Source organism: Pezoporus occidentalis, unplaced genomic scaffold (genome assembly GCF_034315485.1).
Source record: "Pezoporus occidentalis ecotype Australia unplaced genomic scaffold, CSIRO_AGI_Poc_V1 ctg3, whole genome shotgun sequence".
NCBI lineage: Eukaryota > Metazoa > Chordata > Aves > Psittaciformes > Psittacidae > Pezoporus > Pezoporus occidentalis.
This window is the reverse complement of record NW_026914940.1, coordinates 6,969,250-6,997,140: the sequence shown is the minus strand read 5'-3', so window position 1 is coordinate 6,997,140 and position 27,891 is coordinate 6,969,250. Positions and strand designations below refer to the sequence as shown.

At 41.2% G+C, this 27,891-nt stretch overlaps 1 protein-coding gene across 1 annotated transcript; it reads right to left on the bottom strand.

Moving 5' to 3' along the window:
- Positions 1-1,741: 1,741 nt before the first annotated feature.
- NDRG1 (N-myc downstream regulated 1) lies at positions 1,742-27,891 on the bottom strand. Its single transcript, XM_062626999.1, has 15 exons — positions 27,813-27,891; positions 25,461-25,496; positions 17,811-17,916; positions 16,056-16,176; positions 13,978-14,040; positions 12,337-12,397; positions 11,807-11,893; positions 10,307-10,363; positions 9,291-9,394; positions 8,884-8,940; positions 7,914-7,965; positions 7,213-7,260; positions 5,653-5,688; positions 4,321-4,372; positions 1,742-3,594 (listed from the first exon to the last, which is right to left on the bottom strand). Exons 1-15 carry the CDS (start codon positions 27,873-27,875, stop codon positions 3,329-3,331), a joined length of 1,209 nt encoding a protein of 402 aa, XP_062482983.1. The 5' UTR covers positions 27,876-27,891; the 3' UTR covers positions 1,742-3,328.

Here is a 27,891-nt window from a genome sequence, read left to right as displayed (position 1 = left end):
GTGCTCACAGATCCCTTTGTGCCATGTGAGAAGGCTTGGATGCATTCCTTCTCATTAAAGAAGAATAAACTGCCTAGGCTTGACAGGCTCACCATGGTGTCCTTGCGGAAGGAATGATGAGCCACTCTCAGCAAAGCAAGTAACTTTGCCCTTGTTTTGTAAGATGAGTTGGCGCAGGTTCCTCCTGCTTTCACTGGCACTGCCTGTGGTTAATCAAATCAAGCCCTTTGCTGGTAGCAGTCCAATCATGACTGCTGAATCATCATATCCAGAAGAACCTTGGCTCAGACATGCCAAATATTTGCTTTTGCCTCTTCCTATTGTTGGATTGCTTGAAATGCAGGAGGATGGAGTAGCTGAAGCCAGGACACTGTAACAGGTAATACTGAAGTGAGTTGGGGTTTCTTATTTCTATAAGGAATAGGCTGGAGTGAAAAAAAACACCCCAGCCCTCTGAGGACAAAAGTAGGGAATAGCAGAGACATGAGCAAACAAAAAGGATTCAATAGATACAAAGGGGTAACAAGATGTGCTGGTTTTGGCTGGGATAATTTTCTTAATAGAAGCTTGTATGGGGCTACTTTTTGGACTGCTGCTGGAAACTGTGCTGGTAACACAGGGATGTTTTCCTTACTGCTGAGCACAGTGCTTGCCTTAACAGAGAGTCAAGGTCTTTCCTGCTCCTCACAACACCCCACCAGTGAGCAGGCTGGGGGTGTACGAGTTGTTGGGAGAAGACACAGCCAGGACAGCTGACCCCAACTGACCCAAGAGATATTCCAAACCATATGGCCTCATAATCAGCAATAAATGCTGGGGAAGAAGGAGGAAGGGAGGGATGTCCAGCATGATAGCATTTGTTTTCCTAAGTCACTGTGATACAGGATGGAGCCTTGTTATGCCAATGAGAAACAATGAATAAATTCCCTGTTTTGCTCTGCTTGTGGATGCAGTTTTTGCTTTACCTATTAAAATGCCTTTATCTCAACCCACAAGTTTTCTAACTTTCACTCTTCTGAGAGGGGAGTAAGTAAGCAGCTGCGTGGGGCTTACTTGTAGAATCATAGAATAGTTAGGGTTGGAAAGGACCTTAAGATGATGCAGTTCCAACCCCCCTGCCATGGGCAGAGACACCTCACACTAAACCATGTCACCCAAGGCTCTGTCAACCCGGTCTTGAACACTGGCCAGGGATGGAGCATTCACAACCTCCCTGGGCAACCCATTCCAGTGCCTCACCACCCTTACAGGAAAGAATTTCCTCCTTATATCCAATCTAAACTTCCCCTGTTTAAGTTTGAACCCGTTACCCCTTGTCCTGTTACTACAGTCTCTAATGAAAAGTCCCTCCCCAGCATCCTTATAGGCCCCCTTCAGATACTGGAAGGCTGCTATGAGGTCTCCATGCAGTCTCCTCCAGTCTGAACAGCCCCAACTTTCTCATACAGGAGGTGCTCCAGTCCCCTGATCATCCTCATGGCCCTTCTCTGGACTTGTTCCAACAGTTCCATGTCCTTTTTATGTTGAGGACACCAGAACTGCACACAATACTCCAAGTGAGGTCTCACAAGAGCAGAGTAGAGGGGCAGGATCACCTCCTTTGACCTGCTGGTCAAACTCCTTTTGATGAGGCTGAGGATCAGTTGGTGTTGCTGGCTGGGGTTAAACCACAACACAAGACACTTTTATACAGAGTATACTTGATTACTGTACTCCTAGCAAAACATTAAGACACCAGACATTGCAAAGTTACAAATTTATTTGTCTTGAAATAAATACAAATACTTCATTAAGAAACTTTTCTTGATAGACTTTACACAATAGCTTTATTCTTTCTGGAAATTGTCTGTTCTTCCCACAAGCTGTTATGGATATTCTACACAAGAGCTGAAGTTAGTCAATATAAAGTAACCTCGACTGCATTCTTCAGAACAAGCAATCCAAGAAGTATTAACATTTGCTATTTAACTGCTCTGCATTTCAGTTTTCTTGTTTGTGTGAGGACTGCAATGCAACAGGTATGCACTGGAGCATGGGAAACCCTGTTTCCACTACCTATGGAAGGACAAGCTTAAGAACACCCAACTGTGAAAACCTGACTGGCGGAAAGGTATCAAGCCACGAGCATGAAGGTAACCCAAGGAATCAGGGGGCTGTATACAGAACCAGAAGCTCATTACATTTAGGCAGTCATTAAACACTGTATTTCACAGATACAGTGCTGCCGCTCCACCACTTTGTGCAATGCACTCCTCAGCACCAGTGAGATCTCAGAGTTCCAAATTTAGTAATTAGTAGCAGTTGAATGTACAGTATCTAATTACACGCCATCCCACAGTTATTCATCTCTCCTGACAAAGAACAGCTGGATCTGGCTTTGCTTAAGAATTCCAAATTCATCACAATTGTGCTGGACACAAAAAAACTTGAGCTGCAAAGATAAACTGTCTGAAGGAAAAAAATCAAGCTGTTTCTGGCTTTGTTGGCATGTACAGCTACCCTACTTGTTACAACTACACCAGCTTTTGCGGTACGGTAAACCCTTTGGCCCAAGAACACAAACAGGAGAAGCCACCTTGCTTATCGGATTTAAATCCTGTCCTCATTTGGCTAAGCATTTTTTAGGGTCTAGGAGGGGGGGAAGAAAAGGAAGACTGGAACTAAATCTCAAAAGAGTGAAATAAAAAAAGCTTAGATTTAGTTCTTCTCAAAGTCACATTAAATCACCTATTTTAGTAGTATATTATTGTACATAGGAAAACAGGCTTGAATACTAAGGAATTAGAAGGCCTATAAATGCATGATACATTAACTTCTCTATCATTTGAAGTCAAGCTATATACAATGAATTCGACTCCAGCTTCAACATGAGGCCATAACACATTTGTTTCGTCTCCTTTTTTAAAAGCCATCCATAATAGTGATTTTTTTCTTCCTCTCCCCCTCTTTGAAACTCATCTCAAATTGTGCCAGTTTACTTCAACAGAATAAGAGATAAAGGGACATGTAATGGCTTTGATTTTAAAAGGAGGGTATTAAGCAAGTCTGGTTTGACTCTGAAGTGTTTACAACCACATCAGCTTTTGGCAAGTATCCTTTAGAATTTGACATCCATTGAAGGAGGGCACAATAGCAGCAACTGTCTGAGTTAAAAGAATAACGACAGAGCAAATGAGATGCTTCTTTTCTTTGGTCCCTGTCAGACCCTGCTGAACAGAGTTCAGCCTACAGAATAGCTTGAGATTAATACCAGTTATGTTTTCGTGATACACAGGGGGCATCCATTACTTTTTCCACACTGTGACCAGTTTCAACCTCCCACAGCCATCTAACAGGACACTTCCATGGACTTGGGGCTTGATTGTTCAGTATTGCTTGCAGAGTTTGGCGTCAGCTCGATGCGTGTGTCTGTGTGGGAGCGGTTCCTGGCACCATCCCCAGTGTGGGATCGGCTCCTTGTTCCCTCCCCAGTGTGAGACCGGCTCCGTGTGCCTTCTCCCGTGTGAGACCGGCTCCTCTGTCCTTCCAAAGAGGTTACGCTGGAGCCAGAAGCGGTGCGGGACCTCATCAGTCTAGTCATGCTAGCAGAGGGGACTGGAAGAACAATCTTTCATTAATGCATTGCCTCATGGGTTTGGAAGGAAGCCCTTGCCTTCCTCTCCAGCCTTAACCACCTTTGGAGAAGCCTTCATGGTCAAATATAAACTTCTCATGGCGGCTTCACGTACCATCACTGCTCCAGGCATACAGTTAAGGAGCCCACATTACTGAAGCAAGATTAGTGGCCTGGGCTGAGGGATTCAAGACAAATGAATGTCTTGCATATTGCTGTGGCTGCAACAATCCAGAGGAAAACTAAGGACACTCATCAGACCTCCCATTACTTTCAGATGCTTTACCTTTACTGGCAGCCCATGCTGGCAACACTTCTACACAAGAGAAGTCATTAGAAACACATACATGAAGGACAAACAGCTACAAATCAAACAAGTCTATCAAGTAATGAGGTTTCAAATGTTATGCTCAGTATATGACCCAAACCCTTCGAGGCAATGATGAGACACTATTACAAATATCAACCTTCAAAATATCAAGAAGGAAATTGTGGGTTTAAGATCTCTACAAAGGTCTCTAATATGCAGTAACATTATTAGGGCTGAAACCCCTTTGTTCAAACACCACGTGTTTTTTTCCCCTTGCAAATGTATATCCAAGTAGGAAAAGATCACACATCTAGCATCAGAAGACTCTCTGGGTGCTTAGTTGCCCAACGAACTTTGATAGCCAGGTGAATGATTCCACAATAAAAACAATACTTACTGTATCCCATTCCCTGAACAAAGTATTTGAAAGCTTCTGCAAGCTTGGCAGGCTGCAAAAAAAGTGTATTATTGTAATTAACTTGCTGAGCACCGAGTACATTACAATGTTATAGATGCCATAGATGCCCTGTCTTAACAGGGACATCTTAAATATTCTCTGGGTTCTAATGAACACATGAAAATGTCATTGATGTGAGAGAATCCTAGTCTGCTCCCCTGCCCCATTAATTTACCAAATGGACACATGCATTTGAGAATGAGATTTCCAGAGAAGTAATTACAAGTGGTCTAAGCCTGGCCCAAGCTTTGCTCATGCCGTTAGTGAGGTAGATGACCTAAAGTAAAATGACTTCTATAAAGGGCACAAATTCAGCTGGTCAGAGATGATAGTTATGTTTATAGGGCAAAAAAAGCTCAGCAGGAAGATGTAAGCACAACTGACTATGATTGACATTCTTGCAACGAGGCACTCACTATTTTTCTCTGCTGCTGGCAGAGTGGCCAAATAAGCCTCACAATCTCAATCAATATTGCCTGTACTTTTGGCATAATTCTATCTGAATCAGTGCAAAGATGGACCCTGTGTAACACAAGCAATACATACTGTGTGGCTTTTAAAAAGCCTTTCCCCCACCTCCCCCTGTTGGAGCACACACTATCTGTACAAGAACTTCTCAGCACGGGTAATTACAAGCTCTTTTTCTTTTCCTTAAGTTCATGAACACCACATTATGTTCCTTAGAAATCTGTCTAGATGGTACATCACATACTAAAGCTGATTCATAGGTCAGCTCTTTTAGTGAAGCAACACTCAAGCACAGGTAAGTTTTAACTTTCTCAGCCTGCTTTTATTAGCAGCCTTGGAATTTATGCCTAAATACATTTCAGAAGCTTCAGTTCATTTTCAGTCAAGCCAAGTCAGTGCATGCAAGAACACAGCATTGTTATTTCTTGCCTCCCACTTTCCTGATCTATACTATAAATAGACCAAATAAGACTATCTTTCTAAAACACTAGTGCTCCAGCCTTAACCCATGTTATCTTTGTAGATAGGCATAAAATAATACCTCTGCATTCCCACCTCAGACCTTTACTTGGTTAAGACATAATTAATGGAAATAATATCCCCTCCCAATCTTAATTTTATGCCTCATTGCTCTTTAAAGAAAAAAGAGAGCTCAGATGACCGACTGACATCATTACTCGTGAAATCATAACCATCCTTTTGGCTGACATTTGGGAACAGAAAGTACCCTACAAGAAAACACCCATTTGTTGCAGTCTGACATGCTGCAGAACAGGATTAGTAGGAATTACGTCCAAATCCTACCTGGGAAACTTGAGGGAGCCCACCGCAGTCAGCCATCTGAAACAGGGATGAGAACAGCCAGTTAGCATAATACTAAAGGAACTCATTTATGCTCAGGATATATTAAAATGACCGGTTTAGCTATTTAGAAAAAAAACCTCATTTCCTTTTGTTGTGTAACATGTAGATGTACACATTGAAGTAAGCAGTTAATGTTTATAAAAGCTACAACTGCACCAGAAAACCCTGAAGGGTCTTGATCCTCAGGCAAAGCAAATAAATACTTTTTGCTAGGCAGTGATCACTAGTTCCTTAGAAACCATCCTATTAGTCCTGGTTGCAAGTTCAGCTCTGAACTACAATAACGTGACTCGGTATTGACCTGAATAACAAACAGGGGAGAAAGAACAAACACCTAAGCCTCAGAGGTGAGAGGGAGAAAGGATTTGCTGAGATTGTGGCTGGCAAGCATCAGCCTGACTTGCCAAGGGAAGCAGGGAAAGCCAAATTAGAAAAGCTATCTTGAGTGCATGCAATATTTTTGGAGCACTTCACTTTTCCTGCCACTCCACCCCTCGAAGTCAACCCAACAAAAACAGGGCTGTTCCAAGCTGAAAACAGTCAAGTTGTAAATTACAGGAAACCCCAAATCCTATCTAGGATTAGTTAGAAGCAAAACAGGCCCGTAGGAGGATCCAGTATCAGCTGTATCCCTGGACTGAGCAAAGGCTGGCCGTGGACAAAGGATCCGAAAGAGTGACAGGCTTTTCCTTAGGGTGAGTCTGTCATGCCCACACAGTAGGTCAGCAGCGTAAATCCTCAGTGTTAGGAGGAAAAAGCATTTCTAAAAATAACTATTTATTGTAACTTTCACTGACCAATTCAATAAAGAGATGCAGTAAAAGTTCCCAGCAGAAGCATGACCAAACTTGTTTCCATTTGCTTGCCGTTATACTCATTCCATTTTACTTCATCGGTAACGAGCTGAAGATTGCACCCATACTCTGAATGCCAAAGCCTTTGCACAATGTTTTGCTGTTCGGAAGTGTATTTTATCAAGTTTTTGGAAAAGAAGAGTCATTTCAACAGTAAGATGTCCTGGACTGTGCCCCCATAAAAGGCAGGATGATGAAACTACAGCTGATGGATCTATTCATCCAACATTACCGCTCAGGGACAGGCAAGCATAGGAATGGAATGAGTTGGTTTGCACTTCCACTCTGCTGATGGCTTTTTCAAATCTTTCAAATTACCTTGAGATCAACTGTGTCAGCTCTAGTCAAATTCATTATGGGTATGTGAAATACTGAGCATTTTAAGTCTCACCCCTACTGGTTTAAAATGGAGGAGCTGAGAAATTCCCTGTTATGAACCTTGACAAGAAGCCTCTAGTCTCATTTATCCCACTAAAATACTCTTAACCCTGAAGGAACTGCCTTTCCACATCAGAACTAGATTCTCACCATTGACTGTGCTGCAGCATATTGCTCTGGTTCTGCTTTTTTAGCTAATCCAGCTGATTTTAAATCAGGGGAATGTTTATTAAAACAAATCAACCAAACCCAACACTTCTATTATTACCTTCAGAAGTGTGGTCCTTGTTGGGTCCAGCTTTGAGTTGCATTCAACCTGCATTAAAGAACAGCAGCATAGGCATTATACACAAGATTCTAATTATGAACTGCTGGATAAAAGCAGATTAAATGTCTTGTTTTCTAGCTTAATACAGATGAAATTGATTATCTTAGGCTTCTTTATAAAGACTCGATGTATACTTATACACATCTTTAAACCCAAGTAGGGCAGTTCACATTTCCATGTACAAACAAACCCATTAGTTGGGAACTGGGGATTTTTTCTATCTGTTTCTGTGACTCCAGTGGCAACAACTGTTGTTTATCTTGTGATCTGGGGTCATCTGGTAGCATCCCAAGTGGTGAGCAGCCATATGGCCCCAGGCCAGCAGACTGGTCATGCCCATTAAAGTCATCCAGTCATCTGGGGCAAGTTATAATGGCCAAAAAAAGAAGCTCTTCACTTCCATAGTGACCCAGGCATCGCTCCAACACCACAGAACAAGCTAAAACACCAGCAGCAGATCCCTCCTGAAAGGAAAATATTTGCTGTTCACTGTAACTGCTGTTGCAATTGTTCCTAAGGCAGGGTCTATTAAATAACGGTGCACAGAGAGAGAGGATAAACAGCAAGGAATTAGTGGCAGCTGTCCCATGGTCTGGAAGAGGAGAGCCAGCTGGGCTGGACTGATGGCTCAAGGTACTCACCACAGCATCCACTGCTGGGGAGCTGTCACCAACCACCAGGAGAACAGGACATCTGCAAGGAAGCACATGGAAGCAGTATTATTGCTGTGGTCCAGCCTGGAATTGCCCTAAGCTGCATTTTGTGTCACTGGGAGGATGAGAAAGTTAACTGTGTGAAAGTGATTTGCTTTATATTCCAGACACCTTAAATATACATTAAATCCACTGTATTAGCTCCACATCTACTGACATGCATTGATATCTTGCCTGAGAAGCTGTCCTTTTCCCCGTATCTTGTAGCAATCAGCACTTCCCAGTGCTCTTATGCCTAGTTTTATATGAAATTGAATGCAGGGATCAGCATTAAAGTCTCATCCCTACCTCCCCAGGTCCCTGAGCTCCAACTGTTGGACCTATCCATCCTATTTCAACCAGACTGACAGAGGAGCAGTCTCAAAGTCTCCTGTGTGTAAACATCAGCAGCTGAGCAGCAAATGACTCAACTGTTATGTTGTACAAACTGCAGCGTAAGTGAAAAGCCATTAGCAGATCTGCCAGACAGTCATTCTCATGCCTGCTCCATCTTTCTGAATGTTTTTATTTGGGTTTTTTAAATAGTTTTGGGTTCTGTTCTTTTGGTTATATAGGCACAGCTCAAGTGCCTTCAGACCTACCGTTTCCATTAGCTTCATCCAGAAATGTGTTGAAGTTAAGTACGTTACAAGTACTGATTCTAAGTTTGCAGATACACTGTGACAGAAGCTACTTAGCTTTCCATTTCAGCTAATATGACTGTGAAGTTTGAAGCAGGGAAATCTTCTTAATGGTGGTCCCTGACCTGCAGCAACATCTTATCTCCTACATGAAGTTACAAGACCCTTTTCTACCACATAAGCACATTCAGCTACAGCTCTGCAATGCATATGAAATACACTCACTGATCATAACTCTTAGTTATCATGTACAGGTGAACTGGCACTAAAGTACTTACTGAAGGGTGACAACATTTATTCCAGGAACAGGACGTTCAATCTCTAGGTCTCGCCGACTGAAAGAAAGGGAGAGGACAAAGGCTCTTTATACACTGAAATTCTAGATATTTTCATATTATTCTAGTTTAGAGAGAGCACATATATTCACATACATTAATTTAATCTGATACATGTTGTGGCCTCCACAACTGATGGAGAACCACTCTTAGAATGAAGTATCAATGTCTTAGTTCAGTCCCAGTGTACCCAGCTTTCTCCCCAGAGATTCATAAAGTCCTTCTCCCACAAGCAAACCACTTGAGATCCCTCAAGGCACTGTCAGGGAGAACTTTATACTGGGGGAACATAAGTAACTCCACCACACAAGTAACACTGGCTCTAAAAGAAGTCAGGTAAATGCACTTACCTGTTGTAAGAGTTGACAAAGAGATGAAGGTTGGTTTGATTCATGTCATTAATAATATGCTGACGGTAAGTATGGATCAGGTCATGGTTGCTGTGAATCTCTTCCTACAGTGGAGACAGGACAGTTCAGAGTAGGGGCTATTTTCTGAAAGGATCTGAAGACATGGCACAGCAGTCGTGTATCATACTCATATCTACACAGCAGGAGTACACCTTTAGAGACAGGACAACTTCTAACAGCCAGTGGTGTCACCCAGGATTAATACTAGCCTTCAACTGCAGTACCACACTTTTGCTTTAAAACTTCAATATGTTGTAATGTCAAGATCTTACAATTTCAAAACATGCAGTTGTAGTGCAGATGGTTACAGTCAGACAAGTGCGAGGTTTTAAAATAAAATGAGTCAGGGTAAGAAGCTCAATAGATGTTTCCAGAGTAAAGCAGATGTTGAAAGCTCACAAACACATGTAATGTGGAACTCAGTTTCACAATAGTAAATAACTGAGCTTCAAGGACTTCAATCACTAACATTTTCAAACAGTTTGGTTCTAAAGTCTTTATAGAGTAATTCTCTTTTCTGCTAGAATGGAGTTTTCCATTGCATTCACTGACAGTTTCAAGCACAGCAAAATAGCCTCAGTATAGAACTTTCCATTAAAGTAGGCTTGAACCAAAGAGCACCATTAATACTAATAACCAGCTTTCTCAGAGTTACAAGTACATTATGGTCAGAACATGAACACATATGATGCTTATGCCCATGTTTAAGTGTTGGCTATCTACAGATGGACACCCTTATAGGAATATCATCACCGAGATGCACTTAAGTCATCAAGACACAGCAAGCCCCAACGCAGCATACCACCTCCAAAATACTTGAAGCACAAGTATGAATCCTGTATCACATCTTAACTTCATACTTTGTTGTTCAAGTGAAGGTTTCTCCCCTCCTCCCAGCCCTAGAAGGTATATACTGATGACCAAATACATCAGAGCAATCTTTTGAACATCCTTACCTTTCCAAAAAGATGTGAAATGACCATATCTGGTAAAGCATTTGTCCAACCTGAAATCTGAACAGCAAGATTATTTAAGTATCTGATGTTAAAACAATCCTTGAATAACTGAAACCATTCAATTATCCGTAAGTAGACCAAGGGATATTTCTCTGCTGTCCTTATATGTACCATATCGTGGATTGGTATTTTTAACCCTAAAGTCAACTAAAACCCATTAGTTGTATAGGAACACCCTACTAGTGGCATAGGTGTACATCTGGAATCACTCCCTGCAAGAACACCAAGCAAGCCAGCCACATGGGTGTCATTTCACCTCACTGCCCAATCTCCTCCCTAAGAGCTCACACTGACAATGCATTTTCAGTACCTAAAGCTCACGTTGCAGAGTGTGTGCTCTTGCTTTGTAAGGATGCAGGGCACCTGCTGTATTCCTAAAGTCAGCAATACTTAAAAGAGATGGAAAGCAGAGGCACAGATATGGAAGAACTTAATTATGGTGAGACACTGGGTGAGATAATCAAAACGGGTCAATAAGACTGGTACATCTCAGTGTAGGTGAGTTATTAAATACACTTCTAGAGGAAACTCACCAAAATAAACTGGTATGCAAAGTTATTTCTAAAAAAAAAAAATAGTAACTAAGCCTTTAAAGAATGTTACATCCCAATTTCTCCTCATATTATAAGGTTGCCATTACATTTAATGTGACCCTAGACACTTGCAGTCGGTTGTCTATGTGTGGTTAAAAGATTACGCACTCATTTTTGTACTTCTCAGTGTTTATATCAAAAACATGACCCTGAATGATACAAAGTGCCTTCCATCAGCTTACACTGAAAAATGTCTTAACAGGTTAAATCTGAGTGACATGTAATGTAGCATTTATGCTTATATATACTGGCTCCAGGAAGACTGTTGAAGCCAGTTCTCAGCACCTCTTTCCCCACATTGAAATCTCTTACAACTAAAGAAACATACAGGTAACAGGAGCTTCTTTATATGTGAACTTTCACTTATAATTCAGGCTGTATGGACATTCTGTCCACAGTTACCGTAGCTAATGACCTTTTCTGAGGCTTTTTGGCATCCAAGACTCAGCTAGATGACTGAAACCTACAAGAGGTTGTTCTAAGCATTTTTCTGTGCTCTAGTTCCCATTTTGGACTGTGCTGGTTAACAAGCCACGGACAAGAAAGAACTGAATGTTCCACTATGCTCAGAGTTTACTTGCAAGTAAGTTGTTTCCAGAGCTACCCTGTGTACAGGTTAAACTACATTTTCCCCATGTCTATACCCATTGTACCATAGGTATCTCTTTCACAAAGTACTTATTTTTACCACTAGCTCTGCAGTAAGTATGTTTGCAAATGAAAGAATAAACCCCAAAGGAATTCAGCTTGGGATATTTTGTGTCTGCAGCTATGTCTTAACACACAAGCTTGCCCATGCTTGACAGGCTCATAGAATGATTTATTCTCCTGGCTTAAAAATGTTTACCTTCATTGCTGCCCAGTCCATCCAACCTTCAGCACAAGGGTTTACATTAATGAGAACTAATCCCTCCACCATCTCCGCGTGGTTTAACTGCAAAAGAAAAGAGATTTAAGATTCATCCCATATCCTTTGACAGTCAGCATAAAACCTAAATTAGCAAATTATCTCCTGGGGTCTGGTTTGATCTTGCACAAAACAAGCATATGTATGGGAAAAAAAGATTTTTCATTAAAGCAATTCAACTGAGCAGCTGGAGAACATTAAGATTTAACTTCTTCTCCACCCTCAGTTTAAATAGAGAACTCCCATTAAAAAAACCTTCTGCAAATTAACAGGGTAGAGCCCAGGCCTTAAAATGGAAAAATCTAGGTCTTCTGGCTTAGCTACCCCGCAGATTGTGGTATTTCACTTAAAAGCCTGACTGCTTACTTAAATGGGCACGGCAGAGCAGGAATTCTCTGTGCACGCTACAGGGGTGGCAACGAGTCAGGGAAATTGGGTTTGAGGCTTCAAGGAAGCTCCACAAAACTTACAGCAAATCTGGTTAAGATGTAAGCACCGGCTCCAGTTCCCATTCCTATAACTGTCTTCAGCCTGCACAGCAATAAACCAGAGGAGACAAGTGACTAAGAGCACTGAAAATAAACCCACATCAGCAGCCTTCCTCTTTCACATGCCAGCGGGTACCTACAGGAGGGTGGGCTGCAGCTCAGGCGCACCACGGGCCCTCAGCAGTGCCACCAGCCCCACTGAGGAACTTGGTGTAGCAGTAGGTTTACAGGACACTGGTCCTCACACAGTGCAGGGCAGCAGCAATTCTCACTTATCTTTAAGTAAATACACTCAGCAACCATAGCATTGTTCTGATCCTGACAAAAATGGTCTCTGCCAGAAAAGCTTATAAGATACAGTCCTAAATCTGCAACCTGAATACAAAGCTCCCCCTCTCCCAGCTCCCCCTGCCTTCTATCCAGCTGGGACACTGATTCCTCTCTAACAGGGGGCTGGCAGGGAAACCTCTCCTGCTATCCAGCCACTGCAGTGATTAAGTTTAAACTTCATAACCAAACAGGGCAGAGACAAACCAAATATTTGCATTAACTGAAATCGGGTTTAAAGCATCGCCTTCAAGGTCTTAGAAAATACATGGAGGGGAAGACTAGACAAAACCACTCAGAAAAACAGGTTATACAATGCTTTTAGGAAAACACCCGAGGACAGTTTTCATTCTCATTAGCAATATGAAATCAAGGCTTTGTAAGTACACTGCAGTTTAATTGATTTTCAAGGTAAAGACATTATGGTAGCAGGGATTTTTTCAGTGCAAGAGCAGAATTGACAGCCCTGTGCCTTACACTGGGTGTTTCAAAAAAACATCTCTTTAGTAAGGTAAACTGGTCCAAGGTACTGCAACAGCCAGTTACAGCTGAACAATTGGGGTGCTGGTCTGAGACTAAAACCCCCACATGCAGTCCAGACTGTTTTATACATCTGCCTAACCCTGAATGCTGGATTTTCTCTATTTGGTCTGAAAACCCCTTGGAGGTGCCCACCGGAACTCTTCATTGTGTACCCGGAGCACTCAGTGAAGGTACTTTTACAGCTACAGCTCCAAGGGAGAACACACACCAAAACTTGCTGCAGGTAGAGTGAGGAACGCTGCCACAAGGTCCTTCAATATCAGCACCCTAATATCTGCACTTGGTAGTAGAAGAGGCTTCAGGAGGTCAGGCTGACCCCCTCAGACACTCAAGCCACACAAACAAAGCAGGGCCTTTAGATGGGACCAGGTTTTTTTTTGTCCTGCTAACCACACAGGAAAACATGGGTTGTTACAGTGGGAAGAACAGATTGTCTGTGCCCTGCCCCTGTGAGGCTGATGCATAGAAAATACTGGAGGAAGCCCCTAAATTAGGCACATGGCACAACTCCAAGTTGCTTCCTGTTTAAAAATAAACTGACGTTTCAAAAAAAAGGCCAAAACATAAGCTCTGTCAGAAACAAAGGCAAAATGATCCATCTATAGCAGAGGAATTAAAAGCCAAACACAAATTTAGTCCTAGGAAACATAATGCCAGAGAGCCAGACAGGAGCTTCAAGGGCTCTGCCCTGCACTTACAGTGTGCCACATAGAGTGAAGAATGAGGGAAATAAGTAAATAACTCTGTACTCACCCAAACTGTTTCAGGATCCCAGGGAGCATTTCAGCCAGCTGATCCATGGAGGGATACACGTACCTACAACAAATGTGTTTGCGGCCTTAATACCCCACTTCCAGTAGAGTAGGCTGGCATGTTTAGAGACACAGCGGTCACTGTAGATTTAATACCGAATGTGCTCATTACATGATTATTGACTGTATGAGCTGAATTTAAATCAGGAGCAAGCACAAGTAATATAGCACAAATAGGGGTGTAATTTATATGGTACTCTGTGAGTTACAGGATGACTGATGTCTGGTTTTGAGAGCAAAACAGACCATAGTGAATCTCTCCCAAGAAAAGTCAACACTTTTGAACTTATGAGGTGAGTTTCCAACCACATTCAGCACATTTATACTTTGGGTCCACCCCAAAAAAGTTTGCCTGTGTTGCAGAATCACAGGCTACAGCAAGCAAATCTAGATCTTTGGCAAATAATTTGCATGTATGTTTTCATGGGCTCACAAATTACCGTAAGGTAGGTGAGAATAGATTTATTAATATAGATAAAGAAAATGAAGGCAGGAAGGGCTACGAAGCTGCTGAGGAAGTTCAATAAAACCAGCTGTCAGCTCCTGCTCTTCTGCAGAGCAGAAACAAAGTCTTTAGGGAAGGAAATTATGAGCACAATCTCAACTAGGCAGCACATGGGAAAAAAATCCACCCAAAGTAGCTGGAGAACATCTGCTTAGGCTGGATCCAAATCTCGGCTTCCCATCAAGGCTACACCTAGTGACTCTATAGTTTATTCTCCAAAATGAAACCAAACTTAATACCCCAAATCACTGCAAAACTAGTTTAAAGTTATTTTCTTTGATTTTTCTTGTTAGGAACCTAAACCTTATAGAAACATAGAATAGTTTGGATTGGAAGGGACCTTCAAATGTCATCTAGTCCAACTTCCCTACAACAAGCCTTATCATAACAAAGTTTAGTGTCACCACAGCTATGATTTTAAACCTGAGCATTCTGGTTTCACAGGTGAAGGGCTGTGAGAGGTAATACAGCTTCTTGTGCTGTCATCATGATGTTTTTAGGCAGTGGTCTACTAGCATAGATCATGATGGCTGCCTTGTACAGCTGACAGCTCAGAAGTGTTAACTCTTGTTGAGGACATGAAGGTTAAGACACTCAAAAGCTTGTGATTCAAACAAATATAAAGGGGGCAGGAGGGGACTGAAATATCTTTATAGGCTGCTCTCAGACAACAGAGCTATTGCAGTTAACACTAGCTGAGAATCTGGCCCATTGTGACCCCTTTATAGCATCAGAGCAGCTTAACAATTCCAAAGAGAAATAGACTGGCTCATGCAATGAGGGTACATATAAGCTCCTTAATACCTAGTTCTTATAGAAGAACTAGGTCCTTTCCTTGTACCCTCCCCTCAACATCTTGGTTGCTCCATTCCTCAACCAAGCTTATTCCTATCCCAGGGGCATCTTAAGGTAAACCTGTGACATTTGATCTAAATAGGATAAGGATTTCGGCAGACTGCTCATGGCACACAAGGTTTCCAAGCATTAGAGCATCATACGTGCTACACATACAGGAGTGAGCAGCTATCTATGATATTCTGTGGGAGTACATCACTTTGTTACTGTCCAACAACTTGGACTTTCCAGATAAGTTGTCAAGTCTACATATCAAGATTTACCATGCTGCCATTTCACAAAAACCATGGATTTAGGAAGGACATTGTAGAGTGGCTAATGCCTATCTAACAGTTTAGCTTCATATTTGTGTTGAGAATATCATTACAAAACAAGGTAACTCGATATTTAAATTGACAGATGCAGACATCTGTCAAGGAACTGCTCTACAAGCAGTACAGTTAAAGATAAAACACAAAATTACAGCCCCAAAGTCTACCACGAAATGGCACAACGCAGAGCTCCCAGAGCTGCAGTACCTTAGAAAGCATGTCAGGACTGAAGTTCAAAAGCCAACCACTGTGTTTGCTGCAAGCGCTTTTAATACAACTGCGGATCAAGACTCTTTTTCAGCAGAGAGGATAATTCTGAATGCAAGGGCTGTTTCCCTGACGACTCACCCAGCTTGGAAAGACGGCGCTCCATCCTGCTGACCTGGGGCATCCACATGGCAGACAGCAAAGTGCTGGGTGATTTCCTGCATATCCTCAAAGTTGAAGAGAGGGTTGAAGCAAGTTTTATCTTGACAAGGAAAACAAAATAAGGAATAATTATGCTGAGAGGAAATGGTAAATTTGCAGCTGTAATAAAATTATTTGTTGACATGTCCTGCAGGTTGATGAAAAGTTGGTTCAGTTGGGTGAGCTATATTATAGCCTGGGAAAACTGGTAGTCTAAGGAGGAAAGACCAGCAAGCCTTGCTACAAGAAAATCTGTGCCAGCTTGCTCTAATTCCTTAAAGTAAAACCCCTGCACAGCTTCTTCACCATGGCCAGGTAAGGTTTATCCATGTTATTTCGGTACCTGCCCGAAGTATTTGCTTAGTACCTCAAATGTCAAAAAACTATTCTTTATGCAAAGCTAATACACTAGTAAAATACAGCCAGGAGTGTTCGACACAGGTTTTGTCTTAAAGTCATGCATTTACTTGTCCAGTCATTTTTCTTTGGACTGTGTCAAAACAGATGGAGGAAAAAGGTATCCAAGAGTGTGACTTGTGCTTTTGCCCAAATATTACATGATTGGCTGCTGCAGGCAGCTCAAGACAAAAGCATCCTTCTGGGACACTCAGTGCTGCTGGCTCCCAGTTTTGAGGTGATTTGATTTCTGCAATATTAATGTGGGGAGAGAGTTAGCCTATTTTCCTCCTGAGGCTGAAAGCATGAATGTTGTAGCTCCAGCTTTGAGATGCCTAGAAAACAGTTCAATATTCTGTGTGTGTTTCTGAATGTCTTCACAGGACAATGTACAAGCACAATAACTGCAGAACACAAAATATTTAATTAAAAATCAGCTTTAGGGGAATATGCAAGTTTGGGAAAAGGTTCTTCCCTTTTCAAGGGGAGAGGAAAGTTATTCACTGTGAAGATACGCTTTAACTGTAGAAAGAATAAACTCTTATTCAAAGACAGGATCCTGAGTAAGCTCTGCCCCGATACACTGAAAATCCAAAATAAAGGCAGTTCCACGAAAGAGAGCCAAGAAAACAGATTTTTCTTATGTGTAATATCTGCCCCCCAGCAATAACCAGATTTTAAAGATCTCCAGGTGTTTATAACTATTGACAACTGACCAAGAAACAGTAAATTGTGTGAAGTACGCAGTACTGGTGAAAAGAGAAATTGGAGCAAATCTGCCTATATTAGAGCAAATCAGGTCACTACATTCTTGGATATGAGACATAAAAGACCTTTCAAAGTTATTTTCTTAATACTGGCTAAGGACACAATGCCAGCACTCATTTTATCATCCTGCTTTGACATGTAATTCATATAAACCCACAGCAGCATAAGACTGGTTATCAGACAGGAACCTAAGGCAAAGCACCAGTGATGCTGTTTTCAGTCATGCCAACAACACAGTCAGCCACCCCTGAAAATGTTTTCACAGCCTTTCTACATGGTCACTATGAGCTAGGAGAAATCTTTTGCTCCTTTAAGTGAAATATTCCACTTACTTTGTGAGGATAAAAAAAATAATCTGAGAATTAATCTTGTTCTAAGAGCAGAATTAGGTGCCATCTAACAGGCTGCAATGCACATAAACAAGCAAGGACCTGGGAGAGGCTTCCTAACCATCACAGCTTCCACACCTTTGATTACAGCAGCAGTGTAAAGGAACCACACCATACCCATGCTATTAAAAAGTCTACTTACGGTTCAGCCCGATGTCGTGGTAGGTGAGGATGGCTGGCCGGTTCCCTCTGGGGGTTCCACACATGGTGACATGGACCGAGCCATGCACAGTCTCCACATCTTGCTCCTGGCAAAGAAGAGGGGGAACTGTCAGGGGCATGTCCATGTTACAGCAGAGCTCTGATCAAGGACAGGTTCTGCCCCAGCCAGGGGGTATCTGTAATTCCAATGCAAACACATCCTGCTCTCTCCCACGTTGTAAATTTGGCTTTCACCCACTCCAGTCCACAGACAACCACAGAAGCACTTAAGCTGCTTGTTCTAACCAAACACTGAGGCAACAGTTAAATAGGTTTTAACCTCATTAAAAGGCAGCATAAGGAAAAAGAAGAAAGTAAGCCGTCTGGTGCAATAACACCTAAAATAACAAGTTTGCAACTATGACTGTTGACATTTGCGGAAGTGCAATTTGCCACGATAAAATACTTCTGCTTCTAGGAAGAAGACTCAGCAAATAACTGCTATTCCCCAAAGAAAGCAGTATTAAGTGGTCTGTATTCACCATGAAGACTTATCACACTGTAGGGCCTTGTGATTTTAGTAGCCTTCCTCAATAAACACAGCAGCCACATGTGTTAGTTTTATGGCTTGCTATGTATAGACCTGAGCATAAACCCAGCTGACTAAAGTTTGTTATAGAGCAGCAGATCCTCAACGCTGCAGCGTTGAGAAATCTAAGAAACATTAAGCAGCATCCTGCTATTATGTGACATAACAGGAGTTTGTACTATTAAATGAACTTCAAGCTAAGGACACCTTTAATATCAAATCAATGCCCCGAGTATCATCTTTTAGGTATTGGATGCCTATGTACCTAGATGTTGCTCAGGTCGTACTAACATCCACAACATACAGAAGAGTTTTTTGTTTCTTTTGCACTTGAACTTCAGATGGGTATAAGCAATTTATTATTTTGCCAACATATATAAATGTAATCACAAAACAACAGCTATTTATGACACTTGTTTACAGTACCATTACACTCACATAACAGTCAAGACAGTACACAGTTAGAAACCAGGCTTAGCATTTCACCAGAAATTGTACAACACAGATACCTTGCTGCAGGGCTTGCTTGATTTCTGCATGCAGTAATGCCCAGAGACAAAGCCCAAGTTAAATTCAAACCTACTAGAAATTACACTGCAGAAATCAGAAGTGAACTAACTCTGAACACTGTTACAGGGCAAAACCCAAAAGCTCTTCAGAGATTTGAGGCAGTAATTTGGTCTAAATATCAGCTCCTTAATTTAATACAGAGAATATACCACACATTTTGTTGAAAATAAGAATGCTGGGCAACACTATTCCACAAGTCACCCATTTTCCTTGCAATTACACACTTACATCAGTTTTAAATTACAATTACAGCAATGGATCAAAATTCATCCCCTCCTTGTATACTGGGTGAGCTGAGCATCACTGCTATCTGAACTACACTAGTTTTCAGCTTTTACAACTCCCTTCAAGATTCATTCCTCTGCATACTCACTGCATTATTTAGCATGTAAGCTGTGTCTTCCATATCCAGCACCATCCTTAGACAAAAGAGGGTGATAAATCCAGCAACTCAGACAGAGGACACTAGATGGTTTCTACTTTGTTCAAGCAGGAAATTGGGTTATATAGACAAGCTGCTATCCTACACAGGCTTATGACTCCCAGAATGCCCAGATAGAAAAAATAGACTAATTCATGAGGATGTCATTCGTAAATAGGATTTGAGTCAGGTTTGTCCAGGAGACAGACTTACTCAATAGAGCTTAGAGATCAAAGATGAGCTAAATCTTTACTGCAGAAGGTACAAAGTACCAAATTTCAAACCTGAGAATTAGTACAGTCTCTCCTGTCACTGTTTCAATCAGGTTTTGACAAGTTTAGCTTAATTTCATCGGCGTTTTATCATTTCAAATGCAAAATCATACCAGACTTATTCTGAATTAAATCAAAAGCCTGTTCTTCCCTGAAAAACAGGATTAAAAGTTTCTGGTAAGAAGACGAAAGACTTCAAAAAATTAGGGTAAATCAGAATGATTCTGCATAACAACAAAAATGAGGACTTCAAATGTTTGAAATCTAGTATTATCCAAATTAGATAAGCAACATTATAGATATTCCAAAATCAGTCATACTAATACCACTAAGTTTCATTTTTGGCAGAAAATATGGTACTGATGGTACATTTATCATACAATACTCCAGAAGAGATTTGCAGTAGCAATAAATAGCACAGCAATTAATATTTTCCACATTATGCCTTCCTTCTGTACAATATAAAGTGTGACAATAGATAGTTTGGCAGCCTTAACACCAGTAACGACAGTAAGCAATATTGTGTAACACACCTCTTAATGAATGTGCTATATAGAAATCATTTCGTCCTCAGTTGAAGACTAGCAGGCACTTTGTGTCATCACATTACTATTGCTAGATCCTTCCAGTACCAGCACTTAAAGCCTAGAACAGGTTTTCTTAGGAGGGAACCCACCTTTCAAGATTTGGGATCTTCCTCTGTTGTGCATGAAAGGGAAAAATACCTGTTCATGGTAGATAAAGGCAGACCACTGGACCTGAACATCCCACTGACATCCACAACTAATTCTTCTGGAACTAGAAACCCCAGTCTAGTTCACACTTAGTGTCAACTAAAAATAGTTCAGAGAAGACAGGCGACCATACTCTTAATTACTGGCATAAATCACAGTCAGTTTAACAATTGGCTTAATTCTTCATTATCTTCACATTAAGGCTCCGCTAGTTCTAGAAGGTTGTGCTATTTTTCATTAGCGTGAATTCTATACAGTGAATACCCAAAAGGTTCTCCTAAAATACCTCAATCAGTTCAAACCAGTTTGTTCAGTGACATCAAACCAACAACTTCACATCCCTATTGATCCTATTAAAGATCAAGAGATTTGTCTACGTGATGTAGGGATGGATGTTTTCAAAATGCAGAGTACTAAAAACAGATGGCAGCACGTCCCAATCGACATCAACATTGTAGTAAGAGGCTCTTCACCAACTGATTTGTATTAAAACACTGTCTTGGAAAAAAATCCAAGGTACACTAATCCGATATAAGGATAAAGACAAACACACCATCTGTTCACATCTCTCACTTTAACAGAGGTGCAGTCATCTTCATGCCCTAAAAGCGCACACACAAATACTTTTGATACATGCAATTTAAGAGATGCTGAGTTTGAAGGAGCTGATCTGTTCTAAAGCAGACTTTATTTTGGAGCCAAGTGACCTTTTTTGATGTTTTGGCATGAGGTTAGAAGGGGGAGCCAGCTTCTAAGTCAGTAACATGCAAGAGCCCATTTATTCCTTTTCCTCTCTACCCTGGCTAAGGATGACATGGATTGAGGAATATCTTTATGAATAAGCTGTTTTCTGAAGTATGGAACATGCAACCAAAGCACTTTAGATAACTAAAAAGGAAAATATACACACTCCATATTTTGCTAAAAACTGTCATAATTTATATTTTACTTAAAATACTGCATTCCATCAAGATTACTTTAAAGCTTTCAAATATACTGAATCCTTCATTACCATCTCATCCTTTTATTTTAATTTCTATTATGACTTTTAAATGTATCTCCCTTCTTTTGACTCAGAACTGAAGGAAAACATTCAAAGCTTTTAAGGAGGATTTAAACAGCTTTTAAATTGCTAGGAGACACTATATTTTATATCTGTATTACTTAGGAAATTTAATACAGCAATACCTACACGTGCTATTTTCATCTTTTTTTTTCCCCTTCCAATATCTTGAAGAACAAATATATTTGAGCTTTTACTATGATATTGTAATGCTGGGTTTCAAATCCCCTTTTCCCTGAAGCTATTGAGCATTTTTTCTCTAGTTTTTTGTACTCTAAAATAGCTATTTCAATTCATCTCATGTGTTTCTAAAACTGCATTGCCCACCTTTCCAGATATTTTTTTCTTTTTATCTTGTTTCTGTTTTGGTTTTGTTTGTGTAGTTTTCTGTATTAAATTAGCAATATTTAGTAAAAAGTTTCCTAGCTCAGGTAGTCAGCTAATTACATTAACAGTATTAATAAGTATCATGATTTCAGATGTAAATGTCAGTGACTGCTAAGGTGGAAGCCAGTAACAAAAATTTTGGTGCAAGAACTGAAGCAGATTATTGTAATAGTTCTGCCCAGGAATTCTTCCTATCCCTTTTAGTACTGGGTTGCGCTGCCCTGCAAAAGCACAAACCCACAACCACCTCCATCCCTTTCCTTCAGAGACATGAAAGGATGAGGAAATCCATGTAAAACACTGCAACACTCCAAACACCATCCACCAACACCAGCAGGAAACCCACCCTATTGCACCATGAGGACCAGCTGATTTCTTTCCCTTCACAGACAGAAGGAGAAGGGGAAGCAGAGATGGCTCTTGCATACCAGTAGGTACAGATGGCTATAAGCCATGAATTCCAAGGGAGAAACTCACCTTTGCCACCTACAGCTGACACACATTTCAGAAAGTTTAGAATCACAGAATCATAGAACAGTTTGGGTTGGAAAGGACCTTAAGATCATCCAGTTCCAACCCCCCTGCCATGGGCAGGGACAACTCACATTAAATCATGTCATTCAAGGCTCTGTCCAACCTAGCCTTGAACACCACCAGGGATGGAGAATTCACAACTTCCTTGGGAAACCCACTCCAGTGCCTCACCACCCTCACAGTAAAGAACTTCTTCCTTATATCCAATCTAAACTTCCCCTGTTTAAGGTTTAACCCGTTACCCCTTGTCCTGTCACTACAGTCCTAATTAAGAGTCCCTCCCCAGCATCCCTATAGGCCCACTTCAGATACCAGAAGGCTGCTATGAGGTCTCCACGCAGCCTTCTCTTCTCCAGGCTGAACAGCCCCAACTTTCTCAGCCTATCTTCATACGGGAGGTGCTCCAGTCCCCTGATCATCCTTAGTTATCCATTTGCTTAGTTATGGATCCACCCTGATGGACTGCTCACTTCTGGAACCCTAAGCTAAGAGAACATATACCATGTCAAAGAGCCAGGTCTCCAACAGCTCCAATGCTGCCAAGCTAGAGAATAGGCAAATACATCAAACTGGAAATACAATTAAAATGCCGTTGCCATTAAGCCAACCTAAAGCAGCAGAGGACATACTGCCCTGCACCAGTTTGTTAACTGTGCTAAAGCAGGCTTGCCCAGGAACATTTGCCTTCCTGGGAGGCAGGGGACCTTCACTTAAGTTTTCAGGTGGGTGCCACAGACAGACATACAGACAGACAGTGCTGTCTAAAGGTAGTTCAGAGCTGTCAGTTCTTCCATCTCTTCTTTTGGCCAACCCTGGTAACATCACAAAAGCTTTTGTTCAGAGAATAACCACACACATCTTGCAACGTGTGCTTTCAGAAGGGTGTTACTGCACTATATGGTGACTTACTTCAAAAATGGAAACGTGTTTAACCCTGTCTGTCTAAAGCACCTTGAGAAATAAGACTTTCTTTCCAAACCTGAATAACTAGACAAAATCTATTCTTGGAACCAAAATGCATCACAGGCAGTCACTACTTTTCACTAGTGGAAGAAACAAAGTTATTAACTGAACACTGCATAATTTGCCCCCAAAAGGATGGAGCAAGTTGCAAGGGATATGGTGGATACCCACATCCATACACAGGCACTAAAGAAGCTCCATCCTGACAATAGCTGATCACCTCCTTCCCTGGCCATGTCCATCCTCCTCTCAAGTGTGGTTCATGGGACAGGTTGCTGGTAAAGAACACACAGAAGCTTCAGGGTTAGTCCTGAGTGACCTGGATCCTTGAGGGCCACACGTGAACTTCTCTAATGAACTAAGCAAGAGTCTCTTGTAACTGCTTCAAACCACCTCTTTCATAAACCAGCCAGAGAAGACACAGAGGTAGGGCACTTGTGCTTTTGAGGACCAAAGCTAAACCTCCTTTCAGTGGCAGGAGTTCTTAACATAATGGATTGAGACTGTTCTTCCACATTTTTCCTTCCTGAGCTAGAACAACCAAAGATTCAACTCTAACGAGGAAAGATCACTCAAAAAGCAAGAGCTGGCAAAACTGGGCTAAACAAAAAGAACCAATGCTCTGGACTAGCAACAGTTAATGCAAAACATGGAAAAAAAACAACCCAAAAGGTTTAGAGAATTTGCTGAAAATTTTAAAAAAATCTATATATACACATGATTTACAAAGCAAGCAATTTATTCCAAGAATAGAAATGAAATACAGGTCACTTCTGCATTCTTAATCAAAATACCACAGTATTCCTGTTAGCAGACTTAATCTGGGATTCAGATTTATTTAGACCAAGTGATCAATCTGGACTCAAACAGAAAGCTTCTCCCATGCTGTGCACTGTCCTACAGGAAGTCACATGGTGACAGCTTTAACTTGCATTTATCAAGACTTCAGGCAGTGGGTTTCATCATTAGAAAGGATGAAGGGGAAGATACAGGATTAATGTAGACTACAGCTTTGCTACACAAGTAAAAGCCATTGAAATATGGTAAAGATGTTTGTGGTAACTGTCTCTTTTGGTTTTCAAAGAAAAGACTGTTGAGTTTGTTGGATTTTAAACTAATTTGCACAACATTAACAAAAATATAGACAGGCACAAATAGAATGCAACATGCCACAAAGTACAAAAAGGATTATTTCTTTCAAGGACTTGAATATTCAAGAGATGAGAACAACTTAATAGCTTTCCTTATTCCTGCACATTCTACCTCCTTCCCTACATCCCTTAATAAAAGAAAGGAACCCACCAAGCCTCTTTTCCCAACACATACACCTTCTGGTCCTCAGTGGTGCGAATTCTTGTTGAGGTAGGTATAAGCATCCTGGTCTCCCTCCCTTCCATTTCAACAGAGCCCAACTCCAACAGTCAGTTTAAGAACCAGCAATGACAAACTCCTCTATCAGAAGCTCACATACCAGTAACAAAAGAGGGGAGCTAAAGAGTTAAAGTGACCTCTCAAAAGCATGACACATGGGAAAGTGGAAAGCCACCATCTGACCCAGTGATGTGCTTTATGAACATTCCTGTTCTGGCTGTAAATAAGTATACAGAAACTATCTCCCCTCCTATTACAGTGCAAATTTGATTACTTAATGCCTTCTACTGCTCTACAGGCTCCAGGAGTCTTTTGGAAGCTTTCAACAGCATAGAAAGGGACAGTTCCTCCAAGGAAACACACATGCATTGCTAATGAAAGCAAATTAATTGGGGAAAGTGTGTGTCCATGTAGGAGGGGAATATTTTGCTTTCACTACCACTGCTGAAGAAACTCATTCTCTTAGCAAGAATAGAACTGCTTGCAACTCAGCCACCCCTTTTGGATGAAGCTTTCTCAGCTTCAGTCTGAAAAGACCTCCTGCAGTCCTCTTCACATCACTATATCAGAGCCCCATTCAGACTCTTCTCCCACAGTAACAGCAACTGTGGCAAGCAGGCAGTCATTTCTGACTGCATTCTGCTATTTTCTCAAAGCATCAATTCAGTTTCCCCCTTTTAACAAAATAATAACAACAACAAATAACAATGATTATGATAATTAATAATAAAGAATAGCTCTACTTGCCTGAACATCAAAGTCTGGAAGGAGGCGAGTGATAGCCTGTGAAGAGATTTTAAAGCATTAATTCATGAAGCTTCTGCATCTACACCTGTGTTCTAACCCACTGGTTCTGCACCCAAAAAGGGTTTTATCCTAGCCAAAACTTAGGTTTTGGGAGGCTGGCTGAACACAGAGAGGTCCATTCCAACTTGTGACGAGCCATCAGTGTTACTGACAAGCTCATGTGCCCATGGAGGTTCTCCACCTGAAAGGAGCTGGGTGACATCCTTCCCACCTCCAGTAGTCTAAGAGGCTTATAACTTAAAGGGAAGAAGTATCTTCCAGTCACCTGCTTTTACTAAAAAGACAAGGAAGAAGTCAAACTTGTATTTCCACTGGATGGCTGTAAACAGAGGGAAGAGCAGAGCAGCCAAGCAAACATCTTGTATCTGCAGAGTACAACAGAGAAGCCAAAGCTTGCAAAAAGTATTGTGATAAAAAGCAAAATTTAGGATCCTGGCAAGGAGGTCACTTAGTCCCAGAAGCCCAGGTAAATTAAGGATGGAAGATGCTGAAGCAATACTGCTGCTGTCTTGGGCAATATTGTCTCAGATAGTGGACCTCAAAGCATTGCAGTCCAACCCGTAATTATGACAGGACTCTAGAGCCATGATCTTTAGGCAATTGGGCAGTGCGTTTTACATACAAACAAGTAGCTAAAGGGTTGGCCGAGCTTGTGGAAGTCATTTTACACAGCTTAGCATTAGACAATATGCTAGGTTTTAATCTTACTATACTATTGGTCTCACAACCTTTTAAACATAGCTGGTTTCATACACTGGTGTGCCAGTGGGGTTGAAAGGAATAACTATATGTGGCATCCATATAGACAGCATAAGAAATAAGACTCACCTTTAGGAGAAAGCTAAGCACAACAACTTTTAAGTGCACCACCAAGTCCACACCAACTCCACTGTTAACCTTAGCATGTGCCGAGTGTCTTTAGGGGCAATCTTTTCCACTACTCGTAATACATTAAGTAACTCCCTTCAACTATGTGAAGAATGGCCACAGAGGAAGTCAAACTCTGTGCTAGTTTCTCCACATAGACAAAACTTGAAGGTAATATCATGAATAAAAGCATATAGGGTTCTTTTTCAGGATTCCAACTTTTGATCTACATAATATAAAAAACAAGGAAGCTAATCAGTGTTTTAAGGTATTCCTGAACTTTGCAGCAAAGGCATTTACTATGCATAGGACTCTTAGTACCTCTCCTTTTCTTTGCTGTTACTGAACAATATTGGCATTAAAAAGGGATGTTAGTCTCTGAAATGTTTGAGTGCTGCATTCACTAGCATCCAAACAAGCTCTGCTTTCATGCAATGTCCTTGGCAGAGGAGCTGTGTTTAAAGTTGCTCGAGCCGTTTCAGTGCAGTTTGCAAGTGCAAATAATTTTCTGAAGTGTTTACGCAAAAGAGGTAGGGAATAGAAAAGAAAGTAGCAGAAATAGAGCAATGAATAGTTCTAGTGTAGAAAACCAGAAAAAAAGCCCAACAAGGTTATATATGTCATTGTCAAGAATTAAAATCCTTGGGAATAAAAGAAAAACTAGGTTTGTGTCAAGAAAAAAGCTGAGAGGTTCCTTCATGTATTGCAGTGATGTATTTGCCATGAACATACCACAGCACAGAGTATTGCTACAACTGAAGAGTCAGATACTGAGCCCAGATACTGTGGGCAGATCTTTGAAGAAAATGGTAAAAAAAAACAAAAACAAAGGGAAAGAAGTACAAGCAAAAAACATATCAAAAAGGCTACGATGCTGGGATGCTTCTCCACTGCAATGTCAGCCAAAGGCTGCAGCTCATGCACACCCAAGTCAACTGCAGACCTGATAGTGCTTTGGCTGTAACTCATAGCGCAGTTAGAGAGGACTAGATGGGGAACAGTTGAACCTCTGGACCCAGATGTGCCCAAGGGAAAAGTAAAGGCTCTCTGTGCCTCCTTTAACAGCAGTTGACAAAACAAATTCTTTATATTTGCATTGAAAAGTCTATAGGTATAGACAGACTTATATGAGATAGCTCAATTGACATCATTCTAAATAGCTAAAGACACCCAGAGCATTCAAATTCAGAAGAGAAAAAATGCCACCATCAGATCAGCATTAGAGGAGAATAAAACCACAGGCTAAAAAAGATCAAACAACTAAGTCTTGGGTTTGCATTACTTAAAAAACCCATGCTTACTCCATCTCCAGTTTCTTTTACTTGTTTCTTCCATACAGTATGTTAGAATCAACCTAAGAATACATGCACAGTCCTAACAGCAGCCCTGAGATAAAATGCATAGGCTCTAAAAAGCTTTAATTACCTCCTCCTTCTCCACCAGAGGTTTCACCTCTGTAAGGTGAGCATCCTGGAACTCTGTTGACATGGTCAGTAGCTGATAT

Excerpts from the sequence above, each read along its gene's own strand:
- NDRG1 (XM_062626999.1), bottom strand. The coding sequence starts at position 27,875 with ATGTCAACAGAGTTCCAGGATGCTCACCTTACAGAGGTGAAACCTCTG. Across the intron at positions 16,177-17,810 it reads CCACGACATCGGGCTGAACC|ATAAAACTTGCTTCAACCCT; the intron begins GTAAGTAGACTT and ends TTCCTTGTCAAG. Across the intron at positions 3,595-4,320 it reads TGTTCAGGGAATGGGATACA|TCCCCTCTGCTAGCATGACT; the intron begins GTAAGTATTGTT and ends TTGTTCTTCCAG.